Source organism: Pseudopipra pipra, chromosome 1, assembly GCF_036250125.1.
Source record: "Pseudopipra pipra isolate bDixPip1 chromosome 1, bDixPip1.hap1, whole genome shotgun sequence".
Lineage (NCBI taxonomy): Eukaryota > Metazoa > Chordata > Aves > Passeriformes > Pipridae > Pseudopipra > Pseudopipra pipra.
Window position 1 is genome coordinate 107,481,372 of NC_087549.1, and position 27,671 is coordinate 107,509,042.

General features: G+C 38.2%; 1 protein-coding gene across 1 annotated transcript in view; it reads left to right on the plus strand.

Annotated features, from left to right (window-relative positions):
- ELMO1 (engulfment and cell motility 1) overlaps positions 1-27,671 on the plus strand; it is a 316,924-nt gene that overhangs the window by 154,560 nt on the left and 134,693 nt on the right. Inside the window, exon 16 of the mRNA XM_064669895.1 lies at positions 7,950-8,058. Coding sequence (XP_064525965.1) covers positions 7,950-8,058 — 109 coding nt within the window. The remainder of the gene's footprint in view (positions 1-7,949; positions 8,059-27,671) is intronic.

Genomic DNA, 27,671 nt, shown 5'->3' on the forward strand with positions numbered 1-27,671 from the left:
TTCTGTTCTTGTATTTCAAACAAATTTTAAAAGTTAGTAAAATCGAAACAACATTTGGACTCTGGTTACCTTGAGAGTAAGAATTACCTTGATTACCTGAAAATTAGAAACTGGTTTATGGTCAGTAGTAAAAAATCCCCTTTCCCCTACATTTGCTGAGTTGGTAAATTGGTTATTCACGCAGTTGCAATGCAGGCACAATTCTTCCCCTGCAGCTAATTGAGTTGCTACTTTTGGGGAGGTTGAGGAGGAAATTCTTTTGCTTTTGAAGCTTTCAGAAGTCGCAGTGGAGGAGCAGGTGCTGTTTGTGAGTGCCGGTGATGCAGGCAGGAAAATTGCTGGCATCCTGCAGAGACCTTTCAGAACTTAAACGGGTTGAGTCACAGTCAGACTGTCTGCCGTATACTTTCTAACCCATGCAGTTGTTGTATAGGAGGCTGCCTACACATCCTTCCACCAATTCACAAAGTCTGCTCATGCCTACTCATTCTAGCCTGATCGGATATGAGGAAGGAGTCCAACATATAATTTCAGTATTTTCTGAAATAAATTTGAGCTTGATTTCTACCATGCCTCCCCCCCCTCCCAAAATTATAGGAAAAGGGATGTAATTTGTTTCTGTTCTGCAGAAGGTAGAGAGAAATGTGAGCTTGTCACAAGAGTCTTTCTGGTGAGTCTCATGAAGGAATGCAGTTTTCCACATGAGACCTAATTGCCTAAGCCCAGTGGTTCCCAGCCTATTAGTGTTCTTGTCTCCTCTTTTCTCTGCCAGGCTTTCCATTCTCTGTTCTTGCCTTCCACTCAGATATCTAAGTGTTTTTCTGCCTGCCTTTTTTTTCTTTCCAAACATCACATAATTTCTGTGCTTTACATGACAACCCTGGGGGCCTCCATCACTGATGGCAGAATTGAGAGGGTCCCTAGTAAAGAGGCAAAATCCTGGAGTGGCTGGTTGCAGCATAAATGCAGACTTAAGTTAGTACTGAGTGAGAAAGAGAACTGTGAGGGAGTCACGGCACTCTCTGCACAGCCCTGTGTAGTATGTGCAGTAGGATATGTATGATAATCTTACAGTCCTGGATATGTTCAGATCACTTCTTGCGATTCATAGCACACCTAAACTTTCCCATGTATATGGAAGCTGTTGTCTAAATGAGGTCCTGATCCAAAGGATATGTATTTGCTATATTCTGCAAATACTGCAGTTTTCTGCCTTCCCCCTCTGTCACAGGTGAGCAAGGAGAGAATTGCAGGAAAAGCATTGCTCTCTTACATTTGTGTGGGACATTAGGAGGGAGAAGGAATACCTGGCCCTTAGTTTTCAAACTGGACCAGATCAACACCAAATCACTGTCACATACCTGTGCCCGTGGAAAGTGAAGAGCACATCCTGGTGCTGCTTCTGAAGATAACATGGGAACTGGGCCTTCTCATCTTGGGTCTTACCACTATGCTTTACAATTATTTGGTTGATTCTGTGTGGAGTGGCAAGGAAAGGAGGAAGATACATATTATTTCAAGACAAACCACTGCATATTTATTTTTGATGGAAAATAAAAAAAACCAAAACAATCATGCTTCATGCTAAGGTGTTTGTATGAGAAACAAAATGTATTGCTAGATGGGCATCTGTGGAACTGTCCAAATTTAGCTTGTGATAGTTTGGTGCTAGATTTATTTTAAAACCACATCATAATTTTCCAGAAGAGAACCAACTTTTGGAAATTTTAAGCTGTCTCTGTTAGAAGTTTTATGGCTGCAGAGTCAAACATTGGCTATAATGTTACCATGATAGTTTGAATTCACCTTCTTACCTGTATGTTCTTATATAATGACATAATCAGATGCTTTTCTTGTCCCTCCTGCCCTGTATGACAGTTTCACTGTCTCCTGGCTGCTTTGACATAGGGGATTCCGTGCTGTCTGATAGCAGTTCTCCTTGGGAGCAGCAGGTTAAAAGGCACTTCCTCATGTGATGAGCTGATTAGCCCCCAGGTGCTTATTTGTAGTTGCGCACATCCAAGGACGTATCAGACAGTATCTGATCCTTAACATGGTCCTGTAACTAGATGACTCTCAGGTAAGGCATGACTTAGCATCTGTGTTTCTCATGTCAGTGCCCCCTTTCTTCTTTTTCAGTATCTGTAGTAGGTCTCGGATCTTCATTCAAATCTTGGTTTAAATTGCAATTCTAGTGCCTTCCAGAGGAAGGCAGAAATAGCTGATGCTTTATTTTGTTTTGCCATGAGAAATTTCTATAATGACTCTGGAATGTGAAGGAAGACTGAGATAAGGGAGAGAGGAAGCATGGGAAATGGAAAATACAGGGTCAGTGAGGACAATGCAGAATGAAGGATGTTGGAAGAAGACTGATGCTGAAGCTGAAGCAAATGACAAGCTGCCTTAGGAAGAAAACAAAATTGCTGACAAGGATGAATGGAAACTGAATCTGACTGCAGTAGAGTCTCTTAGCCTTCTCAGGAAGCGTATCCTAAGGACTTGCTTCTTAGAGTTACTTAAAGCATCTAAATTAAAAGGGAATGGTGAAGCCTACCATATATGATAAGGAGGCTTAGGGAAAGGAAAAGCAGTGTCAAGAAAAGGAAGAGCATCTCTGCAATTTCTGGGTATTAAAATGCTGCTTGACCTTTAATTTTGAGTCTGAGTTTTTTATGATCTTCACTAACTAGTTCTCTGAACCTCTTGATATTAATCTACAGCAGACTGCTAGAAAACTTGTTCTCTATTAAAACAGGATCATTTTAGATAGTACTACAAAATTGGTCTCTGGAAATGCTTCCTTTTAATAGTGCAGCAACACTCATTGAATTGTCTACTCGGGGATTTATTAGAAGTATTGATGCAAGTATAGTGAATATTGCCTTTCAGTTTTGTATTTACTTCCTAATCATAATGAATCTCTATTCCATTTTCAAGCTCTGATTTTGGTTCAGGAATCTGAGAATTACGTCTGAGTTGCTGTAGGCAGTATATTTTGAGCCAACTTCATCTCGAATGTGAAGGATTAAGGGACTGGCTAAGTCGATATTTCTTCCCAGTCAAGGAGAAATATTTCTGTCCGGTGGTTTTAGCCTCCTGGATTTTGATGAGGAAGCTTTTGAATATACCTGTCTTGAAAAGTTTGCCTTTTGACAGTCATGAACTCTTAGATGCAGATATAAGCTTCATTACTGAAGCTGATGCAGATTTTTAAGCTCATGGTAGTCAAGTGTGGAAAATCCTTAGTTTAGTCCACTGCCTCCCTGAGGGTCTATTTTGTGCTTCTGAGGTAGCAATGGACTCAATGAATAATTTAATGGAAAATCATAAAGGAACTCTGCCATAAAGCTAGAAAATCTTTTGATTTGGGGGTTGGTGTCTTGTTTGGAGTGTTTTTTACTCCTGGAGAATTTGCATTGTTCCTCTGTGATCTTGGTGTGATACTTAAATTTATTTTATTTTAAATTTTAAAATAACTTAAAATCTATTTATTTACTTATTTCACATATTTATATTTAATATATTTATTTTATTTATTTTAAGTTTTATTTGTTTATTTAAATTAAATTACATTTAAAATAATTTTTTAAATTTATTTTATGGCCGTGCCTTTGGTAGATATCTTGTTGAACCTCATACAGTTGTCCCCATCCCATCGATCCAATCTGTCAAGATCCTGCTGTAGAGCCTTCCTACCCTCCAGCAGATCAACACTCCCGCCCAACATGCTGTCGTCTGTGAATTTATTGAGGGGGCACTTGATCCTCTCATCCAAATCATTGATAAAGATGTCAAACAGGACCAGCCACAATACTGAGCCCTGGGGAACATCATTTGTGACTGGCTGCCAGCTGGATTAAGTTTCATACATATATGTAGTTATATGTTGGTAACTTAATAAAAATTGCACAGATCTGTATTCTACTACAGATACTGTCAAATTCCCATGCCTTAACAGGCTACAGAGTTTCACATGTAGAAATGTCAAGAAAATGTATAACACTGTGTCGTGGTTTGACTCAAACTTTTCCTGGCTGCCCTCTCTCAGTAATTTTCTTTTCTTTTTCTTCTGTATTTATTGAAGTTCTCTGGGTCCAGAGAAGGGCAATGAAGATGGTGAAGGGTCTAGAGCACGAGCCTGATGAGGAACAGCTGAGGGAGCAGGAGTTGTTTAGCCTGGAGAAATAGAGGCTCAGGGGAGACCTTATTGCTCTCTACAACTCCTGAAAGGAGGTCATGGTGAGATGGGAGTCAGCCTCATCTCCTGGGTAACAAACAACTGGTCAAGGGAAAATAGTCTCATGTTGTGCCAGGGGAGATTGGAATTGGGAGATTGAAACAGGCTGCCCTGGGAAGCGGTTGAGTCACCATCCCTGATGGTATTTAAAGGGCATGTAGATGAGGCACTTAGGGGCATGGTTTGGTGGTAGACTCAGCAGTGCTGGGTAAATGGTTGGGCTTGATGATTTTAAAGTTCTTTTCCAGCCTAAATGATTCTTTAATTCTGTGGTGTCAAAACTTCTCCTGCATTGTCCATGCTCTCTGCCTTCAAATGTTTGTTTTTCCCAAGCAAAATTTATCCACGGTACCTGCTCATTCTGAAATGTCTGGTGGATCTGCAACTCACTGTGGATTTGTGATGGGGAGGAGGAGGAAGATAATAGGGTGCAGCACTTCATGAGCATTAATGATAGACCTCCGTTTGAATGAAGGTTGTGTGGGCTTGCGACTTCCTCACTACCTTCCTTCCCATGGTAAAATAACTTCTGTGATAGAAATGTGAATCAAGCCAGGAGTGTGCTTTATAGGCATAGAAAAGTATTCTCAGTCTTGAGCTGTGTGTTAAATTTCTTTCCCTGAGATTGTTTTCACCAGTTTATGAAGTAAACATGTCCATTCACTGCTTATTTCTCCTCTGCAACCAGAGTGATAAAGGAAATAACATTAAAATCATGCCCTTATCAGCTGTATTTATAGCATTTTACTTTGGAACAGGATATGAGTCGTGAAGTCACGAAAAGAGTATTACAAATATAATAATGAATGTTGTAAATCTGTTGCCAAGACTAGGAATTATTTCTCTTTGGGTATTTATAAGAACCTCTTTTTTTTTTCTTTCCCTTTTTACTGTTGCTATTTCATACAGAAGATCCATATCTGTCAAATTTGCCTACAGATATTTAGATGCAGTAAAGGGCGTTCTTCCTTTCTTGAAGAAATGTAACATGGCAGCGCTGCCTTATTTTGTACAGCAAATGCTAAAAAAATTGCTGCTTGCAGAGTGTATGTCTGAGAATCATTTCAAGACTGCTTTACATATTGATTACTCAAATTGCCATTTAATTTGCTGTATAGCAATACACAGTGCCTTAACTATTTCTCTGGCATTCTTATTGATTGCTGTAATTCTGCCTTACATTATATGCATAGATGGTGTCACCATTAAATATTTATGTGCTCATGAAATGTTAATATGTTGGGTTAATGTGAAACTCAACAAAGTGCATTTGCCAGAAGCGAGCAGAAATACTGATCCAAGTGCTTCCCTTTCCCTCCCCCTTGCCCTTTCAATTTGCCTCTCCATTGATTTTATTACCAGTGTTTCTCTGCTGTATCTAAATCCGTGTCGAAGCAACACCCTGCTCCAATATGCAGATTTTATGTTTTATTATGCGGGAGATAAAACAGGGTAATAAAAAGAACAAGAGATCTCAGGGAGGTGTTGAGACACACAGCTTTACATTGTGCTTGTGCTATTCTATCACTGTTCCTGCTTTTGGGTGTAAAAATGCAGCACTATCCTCCATGAAAGAGACTGAAGCAGGATGACTCATCCAGAATACAAAGTCATATTCACATGTTCCTTGAACAGTGGCTGCAGCAATGTAAAACAAAAATAGCAGGGGTTTTTCTTTGATTTGGTACAGCTGTTACCCAGAGATGACATGGAACAATTACATGTAATTTAAACCAAAACTTTTAGGAGGAAAAGTCCTCTTGGCAGACTTTTGAACATGATTCTGATGCTGTCCTGTTGAAAAAGGGCCAGTAAAAATTTGTAGTAGTCAAGTATATATCATATCTCTAATAACTTTTTAATCTTTTGTAGGAAGTGTAAGCAATTTAAAAAAAACAGCACCAGCACTGGAAAACAAAACCAAATGATCATGCTTTCTCACAATACAGAGAGCAACCATTTTTTTACATCCCTGGGAGATGGGCTGGGAGCAGAGTATCAGCTAGAGGTTGCCCTTTATAAAGTAGGATTGAAATAGAAGCTTGGTGAAAAGGCTTTGGTATGCTGTATGAAGCACATAACTTTCCTACTTACCTTTGGGTTTTTGTTCTTTTCCCACTTTTAACTGCTTCACAGGGAAGGCTTCTGCACATAAGAGAACATGAAACAGTCAAAACTAATATCTGGGGAGGGAGAGAAAGGTTTTAGTGGCATCTGGCATTGCATTGGTCCTCCCCTTTATCTCTCCTCCTGGTTTTGGTGAAGTTCCAGCATTGAAGCTTTTGCAAAGCTTTCTTTGCTGTAAATATTGAAAGATTTAAAACAATGAAAACCACAAACAAAGCCACAACCAACAAAAAACGTCAAACAAACAAAAATTGTGAAGATGGAAGCTAAGGAGACAGGAGGAATGCAAAACAGATAGCAATGTCTAAACACCCATTTGTGAAGGAAATTTAGAGAGCCTCTGAGGTTCTCTGTTACTTGGCAAAATCTCTTACCTTTGAAATTCATTTTCTTCTTCTATTCTCATCCCCAGGCTATACAGCAGCTGTTTAGGATACATTTCTTTCTTTTTATGAAGTGTGAAAGCTTGTTCTGCAAAGACAATTCTTGCTGCAAATCTGTTTTGACCATCTTGGTTTTTTCCTGCCTCTATATTCTCTTTTTTCAGGCTCACTGCTTCAGTAAAATCTATATAATTTTTATAACTTGTTTTTATCTGCAGTGAAATCTCTTGTTTAGTTGTAGTGCCAGAGAAAACTTTAGGTCAATGTATTGGATACAGCAGAAACTAATGTGTATAAAAATGTGCAAGGAGTTATTTTCTCCCATTTATTTTACAGCGTCACTCAACAGAGAATGCAAAGGCTCTCCTTGAGTAGTTTTTACAGCATTCAGGGGCTTGATGTAAGAGTGCTAGTTCCCATGAGCACAAGTTTCTTCCATAGCAGAGAGAAGAATGAGGACATTTTCTTCCTTCATGAGCTTCAGTTTGATTTTTAACACTTGAGCCTTCTTTGGAGACTGAATCCAGCTATGCAAATTCTGTCCCACTTTGGTTTTATAGATCCTTCTAGGTGTGTTCGTGTCTATAAATAATTGTATCTAATTTCCTTTAACCAGCAAATTTGAAATGAAACTATTTCTTTTTCTTTGGCTTCTACTTCATTTTCTCCAAGCCAGGGGTGGTGCAGAACATCAACAGTGCATAGCAATGGCAAAGCTTCCCAGTTGGTCATGGACCAGCACTGCTTATGTGTTGCTGACTGCCTCAGACATAGAATCATAGAATAGCTTGGTTTGGAAGGGGCATTTAAGGTCATCTACTTCCAACCTTACTGCCTTGGGCAAGGACACCTGTCACTAGACCAGGTTACTCAATGCCCCATCCAACCTGGTCTTGAAGACTGCCAGAGGTGGGGCATCCACAACTTCTCTGGGCAACCTGTGCAAGTGCCTTATTACCCTCACAGTAAAGAATTTCTTCCTAATATCTGATTGAAACCTATTCTCGTTTAGTTTGAAGCCGTAACATAAATGACATAGGTTATTTAGCTGCAGGGAAGGCTAAGGTCTATGAAAACAGAGCCTCCACATATAGTTTCCTAAATTCAGTCAGGTGTATCTTCTAAATGTTGGATGGGGTGGGTAGTGTTTGAACTCATGGATTCCCCAAACTGATTATTTTCTGTTTTGATTCCACCTTCAGATTGTCCTGGAAAACAGCAGTCGAGAAGACAAACACGAGTGCCCGTTTGGCCGAAGTAGCATTGAGCTGACAAAGATGCTGTGCGAAATACTGAAAGTAGGAGAGCTACGTAAGTTGACCTGTTTGATCTCTAAGAACCATGCAGTGAGTTGAGTGATACCTGAAGTTTATTTCAATGCAAGAGTTTTCTTCTGATAAGTGTTTCTTAGTTGAACGCTGGCATTCAGAATGACTATGTCTGTTTTCTGTCTCTTACTACTTTGTGGCGTACCAAGGATGAGGGTAGAGTAGGGGAAATGGACACTTGTTCTTTGACTCTCTCCTGTGTGAAGCAGGGCAATTGCATCATTTCTGGACAAGTCAGTTCTTTTCCCATCCGTTGATTTGATATAGGAGACTTCATAGTTGTTCCATTCCATAACCTATTCCATAGGTTGGTTTTGTATGAGTATCATAGTCATTTTTTGTGGGATTGCTCATCTAAACTGACACGTCCCATTTTCTCTTAGATATCTAAAGCTCTATCTAAATGCCAGATGATAGATGTATCATTTACTCTAACAGTGTGATATGAAATACTGTATTTTAATACAGAGTAATAAGCTGTCTTTGGCTTCAATTACAGTCCCTTGACAAATTATTAGATACTATCAAACAGAAGAACATGTCTGTATCTACATTAGTCTAGAGTGTTGGTGTTTAACTCTATTGATATGTATAAACTTCAGCTACCCATCAATAATGTTTTGGATCCAGCCTGCAATCTGTTTTGGCAAACACTACCATGAGTTTCATTTTCTTGTTGCTCAAGCAGGGGGCACAACTGGGAGGCCTTGCTTTCCTCAGAGACTGTTCCTTTTGAATTTTTTTCACTAATCTTTTTCTTTTACCTTTGCACCCGAGTCCATGAAATGTAATGAGAGAAGTGCAGTGTAAAAGGCAGCAAGAAATCCTGTAGGTATCAGTGGTTCTTGATGCTTGCAACAGGCATCAAAAGTTCTGTTTTAAAAGTATGATTTGGTTGATACATTCGAAGCTTTTAAATGCAGTGTTTTGAGAGAATTTATTGACCAAAGGAAAAAGCTGCCTTTGTGCAATGGGCCAGGGTAAAACCTTTGCATTTCTCGCAGCTTCCAAATTGACAGTTCATATCTGACAGATCCAGATAAATGAGATGATATTTACTGCTGAATACCCTCCTAAGTAAACCAGAGTCATTAAGGATCACATTCACTATGTCTATAAATAAAAAGTTTAGCAACTGTTTTAGATGTATGGTTATAGTAATGTGTTGTGTAAGGTTCAGACTGTAGCAGACACGACTCCTTAAAATAACCTTACTGCTGCAGTTGAGGTGTCTAATGCCAAATCACGCATGACAGATCTGTCTGAATTTTTCTGCTGGTAAATGTAGGAGGGACATATCATCTCAACAAAGCTGTAAGCCTATTTGAAATAAGTGCTAAAGATCAATTTTATTTTTACAAATGCACAGAAAAATATCTGAAATCCAAAGTACAGCTTTGTGCATAGTGTTTTAATGTATGTCCCATCACTCCATGGGACTTACACTGTACTTTGTTGCTAAGAAAGAAGGTTGATCTAGAGGTGGTGTCTCAGACTCTTCCTTGCTGTGTCATAAGAAGTCACTCAATAAATAAACCTCTTTTGCCACAGACAGGTTTGTTGTCTGTATGCAGGGGGCTGTATGTAGGTGATTTGCCATTTATGGTACTGTATGTCCTGATTGCTTCTAACTTCTGCTGATAGCTCCTTTCATGTTTTAACTTTTTCCTTATCTGTTTTTTAAAAGTGGGGACTGTGACTAAAATAATTGGTTTGGGTTTTTGGTTGTTTGTTGGTTTTGTGCGTTTTGTGTGTGTGTGGTTTTTGGGTTTTTTGGGGGGGTTTGTTTGTTTGTTTGTTTTAGAGTAGCTCTATGGTTTGGAAGTGTGGGATTAGAAAGAAAACTGAAAAGTTCCCCAAGGAAAGGCCTGTCTTAGAGATGTTAGCTGTTAATGTTCTGAAGCCACTTGTTTTTATGTTACTGAGGCTGCAAGTCACTGGCGTGCTCGGTGTGCTGGTGTGCAGCAGGCTCCCGTGGTGGTCCTTCATGGGCGTGTGACGTTGTAAAAGGTTAAGGAGAAGTGCACTGGTGCTTCAGTTGATAGAAACCAGGTGTAGCAAGACTGACTTCTTTAAAGTCGTGCTGATCTACACCCACAGAGCATCTGTCTCTGGATGTGGCAATAAGATTGCCTCATAGCCTTATATTCACAGGGGACAGAGCTAAGGTTGCTTCTAACTCATCTTGACAATTCACCTGTTCGCGGGTGTGTTTCCTTAATGGTTTTGTTTATGTGGAACTCTAATTGTAATTTTAAAAGGCTGTACTGAAACAAACCTTTAAATAATGTGCAGAGAGCAGATTTCTTGAAAATGGCTTCACAGATGCACATCTTTAATGACCTGTGATCAGCAGTATATTTTGTTAAGAAATGCAAACTAGAACTGACATTTCAGGAAAGTGTACATTCCAGTTTGTTCTTCACTTGAGATTAAGTGCTGTATTGCTGAATAGGATTGGGCATCTTAAAAATCAGTAGTTACAGTTCAGGGCAGAGATGTTCCTGTTCGTTTGTATGTGGTAGTTTCAAAATATGGAGTTTGCCTGCCCATGTTTCTTCAGATACTCAAAACTCACTATTATTGTGTTGCAACATAGAAATTTTTTTCCAACAGTTTCTGAATTGTAGCCACAATAAATGACCTTTTGCTCATGAAATATTCAGCAATAGAAACTTTCTTAAAGTGCAGAGTAGATAAAAGCAGCTAGATTGTCCATTATTTATGAAGAGCACTTTAATGCTGATTATATTCCCCTTACTACGCTGTATTAAATACCTTTGGGCAACAAGAAGGCATTTTACCATTTCTTTTTGGTCCTTTCAAACACGCATTCATCCCAGCAAGGACTCAAAAGACAGTGTTAAAGGCATGCCAGCTCTTCTACTTTTGTATTTCCCCAAATCCAGGTAGTGGACTTAGTTCTTTGACTTTGGTTCCTAAATGTTCATGACTTGGAAATTCATCTCCTCTTCAGCAAAACATTTAAGTGTATGTTTAGATCTTGTAAGTAAAGAAAGCTCAAATGCAAGCTGTGATTTGAGCATATGGTTACTGCTTTACAGAGGTGGACTTGCAGAGTAGAGGAGCTAAAACTTAAGAGGAAGGTTGGTGTAGTGTTTTAGTAACATGGAAGTTAGAATGAAACACGTCCATAAGACTCCTCAGTAAGCTTTCTGAATCAGGAAAGAGTGGGATATTTAGCTATAAATCTTTTAATCTTGTGCTATTGATGCTGTTAAAAAGACATTGAACAGAATGTCTTTAATAAGTACTTGCCCAGCCACTCACCTTAGCAAACATTATGGTAATTCTGATTTTATGCAGTAATAGCATCCTTTGTTAACAAGAGGACTTTCTTTCTTGTCCTGTGTGTCTTGGAGCTGACATCAAACAGGAACACTCTTAATCAGTGGTCAATCCTCCTTGCCCTCTGGGGTAAGGCATTTTGACACTCCTCATCCCTGGTACACTGACAAGTTTACAAAGAGGAGAAGAGGTCAGGCCATCCATATGTCCTCCTTAGTAGCTATGAAAGCTAAGGTAACCTCCACTTTCCCTCTTATTCAAGTTTTAGTAAATAACATGTATGCTTAGGGGAGAAGGAATACCTACTTAACAGACTGCCGGCTTTGCTGGGAGATGGTAACATTGCAGATAAATGTAAAAATTAAAAATAAGCTCCAAAGTACCTTTGACCTTCTGGAACTGGAGTTAGTAAATTTAATGGGAGATTAAGAGTTCATTAAAATCTAGTATTTGTTATAAGTAAGAATTTGAGCTCACTGTTTTGCATAAGTAGCCCTAATGCTCTCTGATCTGTGCCTACAGTGACCAGTTCTCTGTACTTCTGCTCAGCACATGACACTTTCTACCCTCAAAACCCCATAAAACTCTTATCCCTGGTGGGAAAAGTACTTGACCATGTTACCTGCTTTATGCAGAATGGGTACAACTTCCCAGATTTGTTGCATTCATTCTGTACAGGTTCAACTGAAATTGTTTAGTGTTGATACTGTGTCGAGGCTTGTATCTGATAGGGGAACAATAAATTAGTGCTGTGTGCACTGAGGAAAGACAGTGCTACCAACAGAGCAGTAGTCTAAAGATGTTATAAGCCAATATCATTGCATACCTTAAGTTATTCTGTAGTTAAGGCATGTCAGACTGCAAGTATTTTTCAGTGTGTTTTTGAGCAGGACACAGATGTTCAACTGACAATATTCATATTTGATTGTTTTGATGGGGGTGTTCAGGAGCTTTTGCACAAATCTGCGCTTAAGCTTTATGACAGACCACAGGGGTATATGCTACATGTCAGATACTTATATATGGATTGTCTTGAAGCTTTTATCAGAAAAACATCTTCACTGGTTTTTTGTTAGTTTGTTTGTTTTTCGCTTCTCTGTCATGGGGAATTTAATGGCCATGGGATTTGTTAGACTTAAGCTAATTTACAGGATTATTTTTCCTCAAAAGAGGAGATCGAAATGCAAATGTATTATAATGCTGTTTATGCGTGCTTTTGCTACAGATATCTCATTGCAGTTATCACCCAGGTTGCAATTGAAGTGATCTAGAAATTCTTACCTTGTTATCCCTTCATCAAATAGAATGTGCTGGACATTAGGAGGTATACAGTCATATTCATGGTTGTGCCCGCTGAGATGGAAGTAATCAAATCTCATGCTTCAAGGAGTAAGCTGATTGCTGCAAGGGTCAGGAAGCACTTTTTCGTCTTTGCACAATTTTTCCTCTGTATTGCACAATCCACAGTGTGCAGTGTAAGTTGTTTCTGTTGTCCTTTCCCTGGGAGCATATTGGTCACTGCAGGATCAGCATTCCAGACCTGAGGGCTTGCGTGGTTTGATTTTCCTTTTGCTACAACAAACCCAATATTTTTATAATTGAATGTCATATTTTAAAATTTTTCCCCTTGCTTGAAAGCTAATTGCCTTTTTACGCTCTTCTTCCTTGTCCTTCTCTTAAGTTTAAATAGAATAAAGCACTAGAAGTAGTAAATAAAATAAGAGATTATTTTTACTGTTCTGGCATTTCTTCTTGTAATTTCATTTTCTGGAGAGTGAAGCATTTTACAAGTCAGGGAATGTTGGTTAGGAATTTGAAAAACTTTTCTGGCCAAAAAGGTATTTTATGAAAGGTAGCAATTTTCTGTTTCGTCATGAATAGAATAAAATAATTAAAAAGACTTCTAACCTCCTTTGTCTTAGCTTTTTACTGCATTCATTCTTACATATCCACTTTTTTTATCCTCTTGCCCAAACCATCACCACACCAGATAGCTGCCATTCACGGCAAAAATTAAGCCAATCTTAGATGATAATCAATATTTGAAAATCAGTAACAGTGAAGGGGATGGGACGAATATCCAAAATAACCCATATTTATCTTGAGTTTTAGGGCTTCCTTTGGAAATGTTACTAGCAAAATAACCATTACTGACTAATAGGGATATTAAATATTCTTGCCCTTCTTGATGCAAAACTAACAACTTGCTGAGTAGTCTAAATTGTACTTTTCTTTTGTATGATAGCAGAATCTTATTTTATCAAACAGTCCTCTCCTTCTATTTGCTGGCACAATCCCTCAGGAGAGACAAAATGAAACTTTCTTTTTCTGGAGAGATACTAATTTATTTGCAATTAACCTCTTCCTGCTCTAAAAAGACTCAATCTCTTCATGCTTATGGTAAACTGTGAATTCTCTACAAAATATCTACTGCAATCTGTGAGAATATGAGCAATGGAGCTGCAGACACCTTTTGAGCAAGATGTTTCATTTTTACCTCTGAGTCACAGTGAGACAGATTTAGGAATGTTACTTTCTACACATGGTACTGTTGGCTTCAAAGCTGGTAGAGTGTTGGCTTCTGGGTCAGTTAGCTAGACAGCTGTCTAGTATCCTTCAGTGTTTTTACCTACTGTCTGCAGTCATATGTCTGCTCTTTGATCTCTTTGGAGCAGGGATCATAGCTAGTTTTGTATGTGCGAAGTGCTAAATCTTATTTGGCGCAGGATTCTTTAACCTTCTTTAAAGTTACCTTTACTCAATTTTCAACATTATTATTAATAATAAAGAGCATCGTGCAGGGAGAGCAATTAAAAACACTTAAGGGTAAGAAAGAGATGTAGATGTAAGGGATTTTTTTTTTTTTTTTTAGAAACTGAGTAATGTATCCAAAAGACAACAAAGAGGTGGCTTCATTAAGTGTGAAGAACTCTTTCATCTGGTATTGAAACAGATAGCAAGAATCAAGACCTGGAAGTAAAAAACTTATAAGTTCAAACTGGGGTAGAGTCTAGGCATTAGCTGTAAGGGTGCTGAACTAGGGAACTAACAGAAGAGAGAACTGAAGAATGATGAGAGGAGGAAAAAAATCATGATGTTGATTTCCTGTGGTTAATGGAAACTGTAGCTTTGGCAGATCCGATGGCATGGTAGAATAACAGCTATAATTTGTTTTACTGTGATTACTGGAACACCATTCTAGGATTTTTGAAATTTTTTAATAAGCTATAATGGATAATGTAGAGTCTGGGCAGATGTGACAGTAAACGAGAATTATTAAAATAATTTGGATTATTGCCATACAAATCAGTTTACATAGATTAAAATATGTTTATTGCCATAGGAAAAAGTATGGATAAAATAAAATCTTCAAAATATCTCCCATTTTGAAAACTCTGCATCTCTTCTGAGCTTGGAGAGTTCATTCGGTGCATTCCACAGAACTTCTTGGTTTCCCAAGAAGATAAAAATACAACAAACTTCCCTCTTGCAATGCCAAACATTGGAACAGGCTGTCCAGGAAGTGGTTGAGCCACCATCCTCAGAGGTATTTAAAAGATGTGTAAATGTGGCCCTTTGTGAAACAGTTTAGTGGTGGACTTCGCAGTGTTAGATTTATGATTAGCCTTGATGAGCTTAGAGGTCTTTTCCAGCCTAAATGATTCTGTGATTCTAATCGTGGCTTGAAGAAGGAAGCAGTAGACAAAGTCTTGTAATAAAATTCAGGGTTATAAAGTTCACTTGCAAAGCTGCAGAGGGAAGGAGCTTTAGACAGATGAGAAGTAACCAAATGTTTGTTGCTTTTCTAGAACAATTTCTGTACATTTTAAAGGCTAGTCATTGTTCACGAACAGTTTAATACTGAGCAGATTTAAATTAAGAGAAGAATAATCTTGGAATCCATTCTGGACCTCCTAATTTCATTTTATGGTAATATTTTATAAATATAGATTTGCTAAAAGCAGCCAAAATCTCTTGTATTTTGCAGCAAGCTATGCTTCAAATCTGAAGTTAGCCCTTATGGTTTCACAGTACTGTGGCGCATCAGACTGGAAATTTTGCAGCTGCTCTTTTTAAAAGATGCATATAGTTGCTTAATGAATTGTACATAGAATTGAATAATGCATAAAATCTCAGTATTGTTTTAATGGCAACTTTGAGTGTATATTAATGTTGTTTTGTATATTCCATAAATGCTTGTATTGGCAAAGCTAAAGAATTTTCAGGGTGGAAATAAGATGTGTTGCAAGTGAGGAGGTGCACTTCTTCAGAAGAAAGGCAGAGTGATTTTGGGGGTTTGAGGATAATTGTATTAGTAGGATCTCTGCTGAAATGAGAACAGCATTGGCTGCTAATTCCTGTAGTTCATGAGACCAGACTGTACTTGCAAAGGCTAGAAATATTCCTTTCACTGAGCATCTGAATATTTCTTTTAACAATCCCTTACTGGATTGTCTCTGAGATAGTGAATGTACCACTAATTGTTCCAGATTGTCCCTGCACAGGAAGCTACATGGATAGGTGAAAGGCACTGGAGGCATTCCTGGGTTGCTGTTGAATAGAAAGCTCTCTTCTCTTAGTTTTAAGCTTTGTTTATTCTATGTAAACTAGATATCGTTTTAAAATTTGAATCTTTGAAGGGAGCTTCTGGACTTTACAAGTATTTCAAATTCAAATTGCCGGATTTCTGACAGAGAAGCCTAGGCAGAATGTCCTGATGCAGTACTAACCAGGGGTAAGGCAGGCACTGAGCACAGCTTAGTGGTGTTGGTCTGAAGCTTTTGTCTGGTTAACTCATGCTGCTTCTGCAGCCATGAATTGTGCACTGTAAACATGCTGTTTGTGTTTATTCAGGTAGCCACTAAAGCTCCTTCTGTTGCTTAGTGAATGCAGGTGTTCTCAGGAGGAACAAACCCAAATATCAAAGCAGAGACTAGTTACGTTTTGTCATATAATTGTACATAAATTTTGACACCACACAATACTGAGGAAAGCTAGTTTAAACTGACTGATCATATACCTACTTGAAAATGGTGGAAGAACAGTTTTCATGGAGAGGTTATACTTGGCCATGAATCATTCCTTTTTTTTTTCCTCTGAGTTGATAAAAAAAATTAAAACAATGGAAATGAGAGCCTGAGATCTTAATAAATTTTCTTTAAATTATTTGCCATCCCCTGTAAGTATTTAATTGTGAAACATTATCAGACTGCCCTTAATGTACTTTGTTGTAAGTCTTTACCAGTCAAACTCTTCTTTGCAAGTAAACATAACAGTAATGATGAGTAATCTGAAGCACTGAAGCTTTGTGATGAAGGTGACACAGATTTTTAACATTGGATTACTGATGTTATGTGTGTGCTGAAATACCATCCATCAATTTCATTTCTGTCAAAATGCTTGCTAATGAAAAGCTTAAGAAAAATTAGCTTCCAACAATTAAACTTCACTTACCCTTCTTGAAGAAGCATAGATTAGCTGGAACAGGAGCAGGAAAAAACTGTAGACCCTCAGGCCTCTCTTTCACAGCCCTTAGAGATGTTCACGTTCAGCTACAGCTTTTAGTAGTGCTGGCTAAGTAAAATGAAAACAGGAGTCTCCAGGGTTATATTTTGTTCTGTTCCATGAAGAAGCATTTAAAAAGTGAATGCATCCACTCTTGAAACTCCCCTTTCAGCTTTATTTCTTCACATGTTGCATTCCATATTCCTGGATTAGCAGAAACTATGTATAAATCTTTAAATGTCATGAATGAATTTTCGTGGCATGTTTCTTTTATATGTGAGAAGGAATTTAATTTCTTGTTTCATAACATTTCTGGTCTCCTTGTGCTGAAGTTTTGTCATGGCTATCTTTTGTGAATTAAAAAATAACTTCAGTGTAACTTTTAAATACCTGAGAGTGAGGAAGAGAGGAGGGGACTTTTGATTTTGGGAGAGGAATTCCACAAAGCTCAGAGAATTGGCTTATGGCATTAAAACAACTGTAATTGTAATGTAGCGTTGTTGGGTGGAGCCAGGAAGTGAAATGGGACCTCCTAGAAAAATTTACATAAGGATGTCACATCACTCCTTGAGGTATTGGAAATGTAAGCGATGGCACAACTGGCTCATTTTTAGCTAACTTAGCTACACTTTCCATTTTGTTATTCCATGAGAGTTTTGAAAATAATGACCTTAGTTCTTTTCAAGGGCATACAATTCCTCTCATATTTTTCCTTAGTGTGTCAGGAGGTCCATATGTGCTCTCAGGGCACCTTTCAGAAACAGCAGTCTCCTATAATTCCCGCTCACCAGTTTTTGAACAACTTAGACCTGCACTCTTTGTCTGCACTAGTTGTGTGCCTATGTATGCTGGTAAATTATTAAAGGAATATAATTATATGCTGTCTACTCCAGGAGCTTATCACAGTATGCAGGTTATTAATAAGGAGACACGAATGCAAGCACCCATACAGACACTTGGTCTTTGTCTCTGAAGCCAGATTGTCATGTTAAGTTAGGCTCCCACGATTTTTTATTTCATATATTGGGGATATTGGAACAAAATGGAGCTCTCTATGAAGAATTATTAGATATGTAAATGCTTTCCAACAGAGGAGTTGTTAGCTGCCACTAAATACCTTTTAATTTACTATGTCCTTATGACACAGAGAGCTGAGACTTCCTTCTGGATCTTTCCAAGTTGTTTTTAAAGGAAAAAATTGTGGCTCAGGTTAGATATATCCCTGTTTTTTCCTTTATGCCTTATTTGTTATTGAAGTTTGTACACATATTTTATTCTTTTTCTTGCAGTTTCAAATGCTGTGTATTAACAGACCTAAGGCCTCCAGCAGTTCTAGGTTCCCACTCTTTCAGGACTAAGCTCTCAGCTTATTTTTCCTGAGCCTTTGTGTTTTATATGTGCACAGCTTGCGAAGTTACTTGCTAATAATTCCCCAAACTGGCTGGTGGCTCTATTTTCTCCCCTAATTACCACTACAGAGCAGTCGTTTAATTATTCTATCAAGCCTTTATGAAAGGGCTTAAAACATCCATCAGCTCTATCCAGATTTGTTGTCTCTTCACATCAAAGACCCACTTGCTGACAGATACTTAAAAAAACATAGCATAATGATGTTAGCTATAGGCATGTATGAAGTGACTGATAAGGAGCTAAGAAAAAGTGTTGAACTCTTTGTTCATCTGAAGTAGGTTATGGAGACACAGCAAATAATTGGTTGTTTGTGTACATTTGAGTGCGAAAGAGATTGTTTGCGTAACACTGACTCTCTTAAGCTTTTTAGCAATGAATTTTCTTTTGGTGGACAGTAAGTCCTTTGGTGTGTTTATTGTGCTTTGACTGGCTGTATTTCATTTTTAAGTTTGCAGCTCCTTAGCACAAAATATTTGCATAGTAAAATTCTGAGGTAAGATCCTGATAGTTTGTTGTTTGGGCCTCTGCAAGCACTCAAGGAGAATTAAGCACTGAACTCACAAAACCAGAAAGCACAGCAAATGGCTTTATAACCATGTTTCACTTGTGTTTGTCTTAATATTGATAATATATTTTGTCCTTCATCTGTTTAGGTCTCCATAGTTTTTGGTATCTGGCATAGAATTTGTTCATCCCAGTCAGTGACAGGACATTGTTTGGCTCTACCAAACAGGACTGAACCCAATAGAATTCAGCATAGGTTTGCCGTGGGGTAGATAGAGGTCACAGAACTGGAGACTTTCATTTTCCAGGTTGCAGGCTGCACAGTATCACAGTGAATAGCTCAGTTGTTATTAATTTTGTGTTTTTAGAGTGGTAGCAAACCTTACCTGAGACATTAAAGAGACTTCAGGGGGTATACCTAAGCAGTTTCTTTAAGTCTTAAAGAGGCAAAGAATTGGTTGAGCCATAACACATGAGTGTCTGCTAAAGGCAGAGGGTGTTATTAAAATAGATGAAGCCATTTTGGAAAGAGGAAAAAGTTATCAGAGCCAGTGCCAATGAAAAGAGACCATAAAGAAGTGAATGGTTTTTCACAGAGTACAGGTTTGAGTATGTCTGTCTAGGTCCCATATTTATTAGTTAATCAGGCTACAATTACTTTTAAATTAGGCTTTTGATTTTTATGCTTTGCAATATAAAAATATGAATCTTGACTTGAAACAAAAAATGCCCCCAAAACCAACAAATGCCTCCTTTTGGACCCTTTAAAAAAAAATCTTCTATGAGACTTAACAGGTAAAAATGGAAATCGTCCGTTCTCCCTCCCCTTCTGTTTTTTTTATAAAAGATAAACCCTCATGGTTTCAGAGGTGACAGTTTTGCAGCTATCAAAGAGTGGAGCCATAATGCAAACTGACCATTACCATGAAAAATAGTGAATCTTCTATTCTAAAAAGATTTCAAACATTAAGGACAGTATTTTTACTTTATTGCCTTATTTTCCAAATAAGTTTTGTAAGGAACTTGTGATGAGACTGGAGCAATTCCTGCAATGACCAGTTGCAGGGTGCTGTTGGAACTCATGGCCCTGATAGCAGCTAAGGGCTTAGATGCTGGTAGTCTTTGCCTAAATCAGTATCCTGGAGTCCAGTGTACTTCCAGTCAAGAAAGTTCACTGCCTTTTCATATATTAATCTATGATCAGGGTTGTTAGAAGGCTGTCATGTGGAAGGTCCAAAGGATCACTGACCTTTGATAGTATTTTGTTCGTGTGATATATTTAAAGGCATTAAAAGTCTTGAAGATAATTTGTGGGATATTTTTGAGCTTTACGGGCAGATACATGGAAATACGTCCTGGAATTCTTCTCTTCCTTCAGCTTCCAACAGAGGACCCATCATCCATGCCTTTCATTTCCTTCCCCTTCAGAATAGTGACAAGTACCTGTAATAATTTCTAATAATCATTTCCTTAGATTTCAAAATTATATATTTTGGGGTTTGCGAATACCTAGCGTAGCTTCAGGATTTGCAGTGCAGGTGGTCTAGAGGTCAGCCTGTTCTCTGGCAGTGCTTTGTTTGTGCAATGATGAGGTTCCATTTGATTCACCCCACCCCCATTTTTAAATAGCATATCTTCATGTTTTAGGAACATTTGAATTGTGTTTTCAGTCTTTTTTCCTAATATTTACATATTAATAAATCATTAAAAACCATTATGTAAATTTTATATCATAGTGAATTTATTATCAAATCAAATGGCCTTTAAGGGTAATTGTAGGAAGCTAGGGAGATGAAATTAGCTTGTAGTTAACTTTTATACTTTTCTGAACAGTTAAGTACCAAAGACTTGGAATTGATAAAAGGCATTTCAGAAATGCCACTAAAATGGTGGAGAGGAGGTGTACCTTGTTGGAGTTGTTTTGGTTTGGTTGTTGGTTTTGTTGGGTGGGGATTTTTTGTTGTTGTTGTTTGGTGGTGGCTTTTCTTTGTTTGGTGTTGTTTGGGCATTTGGGGTGTTTTTTGTTTTGGGTTTTTTTTTGGCTAGAGTAGCTCTGTGGTTTGGAAGTGTGGGGTTAGAAAGAAAACTATAAGATTTCCTGAGGATAATTCTGGCTAAGGAATGTTACCTGTTAATGTTCTGAAGCCACTGCCTTTGGTGTTACTGAAGCTGCAAGTGACTGGCATGCTTGGTGTGCTGGTGTGCAGCAAGCTCCCACAGTGGTCATTCAAACCTGTGTGCAGTTGTACAGAGATGATTTGACACTTTAAAGGTCTGTTTTGTTTTTTCAAGTAAGGACATAGAGCTGTTCCAATCTCTGCATCTGCAACTGCAAAAAGTTTAGTGTATGTAGAAAGTGTTCTCTTTATCAGGCAATTGAGAGCAAGGAGAAGAGACAGTCTCATTCCATTTTAAAATTAGGAATGGGTGTACCAGGTCTGATTTAAAAATCTCAAGAACTCTCTTATATGACCCTTTTTGCCATCTGTCTTCTTGAGATGTTTTTCTCTGCATTTATCAAAGTGAGCTTAGAAATAAACCATCACAGTACAATTCTTTTGATCTCTGTAGATGGAGTTTCAAGATGACACCAAGTATGGTGCAACATTAGGAAAACTCCGTTTGTTGGAACTTCTAGGTTAGGTAGATGGGGCCCTAGGTAATGATGGATGTATTAAGCTGACCTTTTCAGGGATCTTCAATGAGAGTTAGGGTTTAAATCTCATGGAATTTATATCCTTTAAAGTACCCAGTTAACTGCAGTAGCAACAGCATCTTGCATTACTTCATTTTGAAAATCTGAGTTGACCCTTGGACAGACAAATTTGTACATCTTGGCACACTGGAAGTGTTATTTTTGTTCCTGCTCACTGACAATGAACAAATAACAGAGCATTTCCATCATCAACAGTTCCTTTCCTCCTCTTTTCCACCCCCAGATTCCAGGGGTGGGTGGTGACAGCTTGAAGTGATTAGATATTTTCATATACCTATTCATCTTGAATTTAAAAAGAAAAAAAAAGTGTTTTTCCATGCCACTGCTAAATTATGAATTTTTAAATGTTTTTGTAGATGCTTTGCTAAAGCTGCCAGTTATTTTCTTATATCATTCACTTGAGTTTAAAACTTCCTCTGCAGTGTGTATGTGTGTGTGTTCCTTTAGTTTTCTCATTAAATTACCTTCTGCAAAATCCAGATTACTGTACAAGTATTAATGGAAAGCAAATTTTCCCATGCATGGACAAGCAGTGTGTTTTATTGGAGATTGGATTTCACTTTGTACAGCAGGGGACAATATTCACGAGGTGCCTCACCAGAGCATCAGCATAGAAACAGTTGTAAAGGCTGGAGAAAGGATCAGATGTCCCCTCATCCTTCACAACAGGGTATATGCAGCACACTTATGTACACAAAACATCCCATTGCACAACAGCTAATTTACTGAGATACTAACTGTCACTTCCCTATGAAATTCAAAGTTGCAGGAAACTTCCCCAGGATTTTTTCCCAATTTATAGAGTTCATGTTTATTCATTCACAAAGGAGATGCAGTGTTGCATGAGTTGCATAAGGAATTGAACTGCAGTATATGTTTCTTGAAGTATTTCAGATCCCAACATGGTTAAGCAAGACCTAAGCGTTATTTCTGAAGAACAAGAAAATCTAAGCAAAAGTAAAGTGCCTCTTGTCCTCATGAGAAGGCAGAAAAAACATTACTATGCCAGCTCATTCTCACTAGGCTAAGCTACCCCAGTGGAGGAAACATTTACATTTCATATGATAAGTTTATGTACTATGAGCATACCATGTACCAGGGTATAAGGGGATGTGGGTAACAGTCTGTTTCTATATCCTTTGTGTTCAAATTCTTTTGACCTCCCCCAGCATAGACAGCTTTTTACAGATGTGGCTATTATATTATCAGGTTATGTAGCTAAATGAGAAGTTTGTACCTTAATTCTATCAACTTCCATAGCTTGCTATAGATAGTAACCACCTGTGTGAAGATTTGCTGTCCTGCTGATACTGCTCTTCCAGTATCAGTTTCACAGGAAAGACCACAGGTCAGCAAACAGGTTAAAAATGAGGTGATAAAACTGCTTTTCGTCCAGCTGAACTAAAGATTAGGCAAAGATAGCATCAGCATTTTCAGGTTTAAAACACAGATGCTACCTGAGAAAGGGTTATGTTCCCAATAAATTTTTGAGGATTTAGCCTTGTACTTAACTGAGCTGAGACATGATCCAAGCTCCTTTCCAAGATTTCTGTATGAGCCTAGCTTCCCTCTATCACCCTCTAGGTCTGATTCACGGAATACTGCCTCTCTACAGCAATTAGTAATTATATACCGTTCAAGAGCCCCAAAACGTATCAGAAGGCAGAAGAGGAGGCTAGAACTGCATCCCACTGACAGTTTCAGGGAACCCTATGACTCATCATGTCTAAGATAGCCATTCTTTAAAAAAAAATAAAAAATTAAACAATCTTTCTGGTATAATTGTATTGGGGAAAAAACAGAATGTAGAGCAAGCCTGGTTTATTTCCTTTTTTTTAGCATTCATTTTAAAGAGTAGTCATCTCATTAGTGCGAGCGCATCTGCTCCTATTTCTTGCAAGGTAATCTGACTTCCGTGTGTTGTGTGTATGCATGCATGCACAAAGGTTTCCAGTTCTAGTCAGTGTTGATTCCCATTAGACTTCAGGTAGGAGAAGAAAAATTAATGCCTCAGGAAAAGAAAAGTAAGTTTCATGCACTCAAAAATTTGTCTGGAACAGCCTAACTTCTCTGCCTAAAATAACAGCCATCTATGAATAATGAGAAATTTGCTTATTTAAGCTACAGTAATGATGGTTATTATTGATTGTACCTGAGCCCTGATGTGAAGAAAAGCAGGATTTGTTTCTCATGTGCTCATACATCACAGACTTTTTCATCCTATTTTCAAGTTGTGCCCTGCTTAGTATGGAGTGAAGCCCTCGGTACAGAGTGTTTCAAAGAAATATTTGTTCCATTTTCCTGAGTCGTGCAGTATTTCTATCCAGACAAGCTGTATTATACGATCTGTTGTGGCAGTGTCCATTTTATTGCAATGGAAAGATCCTTCTGAGATCTGAGGGAGAAAATGTTCATTTCTCATTCTTCGCAATCCTGTCTGAGAAATGAAAAGAATGATACAGCAATAGGACTTCTGTTTTCTGACTTCTGTTTTATTACTTAGACATTTCAGAGTTGATGTGAGCTATGATTTGAGAATTCCCAGGAGGAAGACTGCAGCTTTTTCCCCTTTACCACCTGCATTTCTCAAAGTGCCACAGACTTTTATTACAACCCTATCGGAAATCTCAAGAGTGCCATTCACTCGGAACAGATTGATGGTGTTTTCAATCCTGTGGTCTTAAGAATGTATAACTGGTCTCATTTTGGTGAATGTATAAAAAGCTGATCGTGTTATTAAGATGCAAATGAATCTATTTAGTGACAAACCTTTAATGCTGATAAACAGCCTACTCCCATTTCTCACAGGTGTGTTATCCTTTTCTATTAAAAGCTCTTTGATCTATCATACATTAAACTTTGAATTTCTAAGGTCAGATCAAGGATATGTTCATTGATAATACTGTGCTCAGAAAAGAAAGAAAAAAAAAGTGTGACATACATGGGACCTACTTCTACAAAAAATGTAGATCTCTTTTGTGTTCCCTTTGTGGCTGAAATAAAAATGATGGCTGTCAGTTCTGTTTTAGCTGCAACATGTTCATATTGTGTAATCGTGTTTCTGGCAGCTCTGCAGTGGGTTACAGTCAACTTTCTTGAGAAGATTTTATCTGTAGTCGCATGTGCTGGAAGCTATGTTTATTTTTTTCAAATAGAATCTTAAAAGTTATGTACACTAGGGGATGTCTTTTAAATGTAGTAGACAAGGATACATCACAGCAAAAATAGCTAGGAATTAGGCAGTGGCTGAGGCTTTGTCCAGCATTGACTAGTAGCTTTGAATGCTTCAGTTCTGGAGCACTTTGAACCCTCAGTCCAGGGGGGCTCAATTTTCGGAGTGCTGAATCACCCTGTCAGAAAACGGGGTCTTTGCTGCTCTTTACCACCCAGAGAGAGCCCCAGAAATTACCTTTTGAAAACCAAGATTAATGCAATCAGTAGAGATTCGGTAGAGATTTTTCTGCTCTGGAGAGATTGACAGTCTCTTTGAAACACATTAGATTTGAGTGCAATTTTTTTCATCTAGGAAAAATGTAACAGTGGCAGTATTACATATGATGAAGTCATTACCTCTGGAGGAGAAATATCACTATTGCTCCAAATTGAAATCTTTGTGCCGAGAGATCACTTTCAAGGAAAATGCACGAGCCTATCAGTATCTCATTTCATCTTGACTGGAGGGGAGTACAGCCTCCACAGATGGGACAGATGGGAAAATCCCAAGTAACTGTAGAAGCACTGTAGGAGCACTGTGTTACAAGAAAGAAGGATTACAAGGAGAACAGAAACAGAAAGGGGTGTTAGGTGTATGATGTAAATGATTGCTGACTGCATGTAACAATACAAACAAGTTAGTTTTCCATTAAATTTTAAGGGTTTTTTGGTCTTCCCTTCTTGCCTCCTACTTTTAAAGTCATCCTGTTTCACAGTGTGTATTGGTCAGTTGGCTTTGAGATAATTGATTTCTGGCAGACCAGTTTAGCTTTTTTGTTGAATGAAAATGGATTTGAGTAGATAGATGCATGTGGCTAGAAAAGGAAAGAAATGATGGATTTTGTGATAGTAGGAGCAGAAATCAGATTGATCTGTGCCACTCAGAAGAACAGAGAGGAGCAGGTGTGACAGTGGCACAGCTGGATCAGTAACTAATGCAAATGTGGCTAAGATGGCAAAGGGGAAGAGCTATTTTGTGTGAAAATGCATTGAATCTTCCTAACGTGGAATGCTTATAGGCTCATGCTGATTTATTAAATGATGTAGATTTGCCAGCTTGAGCTCACAACTTTAATTCCACTAATGAAATTTAATTTTTCAGTGTATGACTTCTAATTGGCAGGTTTATAGCCTGTCTGGAATTGGCACTAGGTGCAGGAGCCAGATGTTGCTGAGGCAGGTGTCACAAAAGATTCTTTAAATTAAATCTTGGTGGCTGGGGGGCCTGCTTCTCGTCCAGCTTTCACTGCATTGAGGCACATTTATGAGAGGTGCAATGAAGGTTACAGTTGCCTAAATGTTCTTGTAGGACGTCCTAACGTTTCTGCCTTTTTGGAAGCCTTTAATGTTTCTTATTAAATATTTCAGGTTATTAATCAGTGGAGGTTTTGTCTTTTTTTTTCTTGGGGCTTTTAGCAAGACATACCTTAACACCATCTAACCCAGTTACTGTGGAGTAACTCAGGACCAGGGCAGTAACTCTCCCAGTAATTTGTGAATTGTTAGTGTCAAAGGAGATGAGGCCAGATGTTGGTACAAAGCTGGCTAAAGTCATTTAAACAAAGCTTAGCAGCCCTTGGAGAGTATTCATGTTGTCATTGTAAATGCTTGAGACTGAAGCTGTACATGTTACAGACTGATGTTGGTGTGTGCAGTCTAGTTCCTCTGCTGCACAAGGCTCTATCTATTTCATGTTACATATGGACATACAGAGTCACCATCTCAAACAACAAGTCCTTTTGAGACCCATGTCAGTGGCTCTTTGAAGTGACCAAAGATGTTTCTTCACAGTCGGTGTTTTTGTGAATATCTATATTGTTAGAATATATTCAAGGTTTTAATTTATTTCCCAGTTAAAATATGGATTTTTTTGTGTGTGTGTGTGAAATTCTCCTACCCTCATCCAGTTCTTTTTCTTAGGATGGATAAATCAAGTTACCGTAAGCAGGACTGTATTGAGATAAAGTTATATAATAATGTTCATTACTGTAACATTATGGGGAGCATTTTATATCATTACATTTCACAGCTGTATTTAAATAGAGGTCAGTATTGTTACTGTGATCTTGCTGGTGACAGCTGACCATAGAAGATCTAACATCTAGGCAGTAACCTCTTAACACAGCCAATATAGCTAAAATTGTAAAGGATTACGTTGTGCCTAGACTTTATGATGATGCACAGTGGAAAGAGGTCACAGGTGCTTTTGTCTGCTCTTGGAAGCCTGATTCTCTTGCAGTATTGGCACGGTGGCACTGGTACTAGAACAAAAAGTTATTGTGGACCTCCCTCCCTTTTACTGACTCTTATAGGGCAGTCAACACAGTGAGATTGCACAGGGCCCTTAGCAAAGACTTTGTCTTTGGAAGTGTCATTACTCCATTCCAGGAAACTTTTACTGGGCTCTGCCACACTTGAATCAGGTCTGAAAGGCTCGACTGAACCAGAGGTGTTGAAGAAAACTAGTGTAGAAACGAGATGTGATGTCAAGCAGAGGAAATGTGTCTTTGGTAACTAAAGTTAGAAGGAGATCTCAGTACATGGAGTCACTTGGGGAGCCAAAGGTCTCTGAGAATGGAGGTTCTGTGAAAAAGATTATGGGGATGTGTTAGGGATCTTGTGTTAGATTTTTGGATTGAATTAGGTGGGTCTTTTTCTCTTCCCTCCTTCTTCCTTAAAGAACAGAAGTCAAAAAGGAAAACAGCATGCAAGTAAACAATTTGAGGAAAACATTTCATTAAGAAAGATCCTACAAAGTGGAGTCTAATAATAATTATTTGATGATTAGGGTCATTTGTTGAGAATAAACAAGTTTTCTAATTGTGTGAATGAGCTATTGCTCATTGCACAGGTTATTGAAAGATCACAAGAATCTTGATCTAGATTGGGAAGTTTGGTTTCTTTTAGGGCCTGGCATGATTCACAGTTGTGAGGAAGGA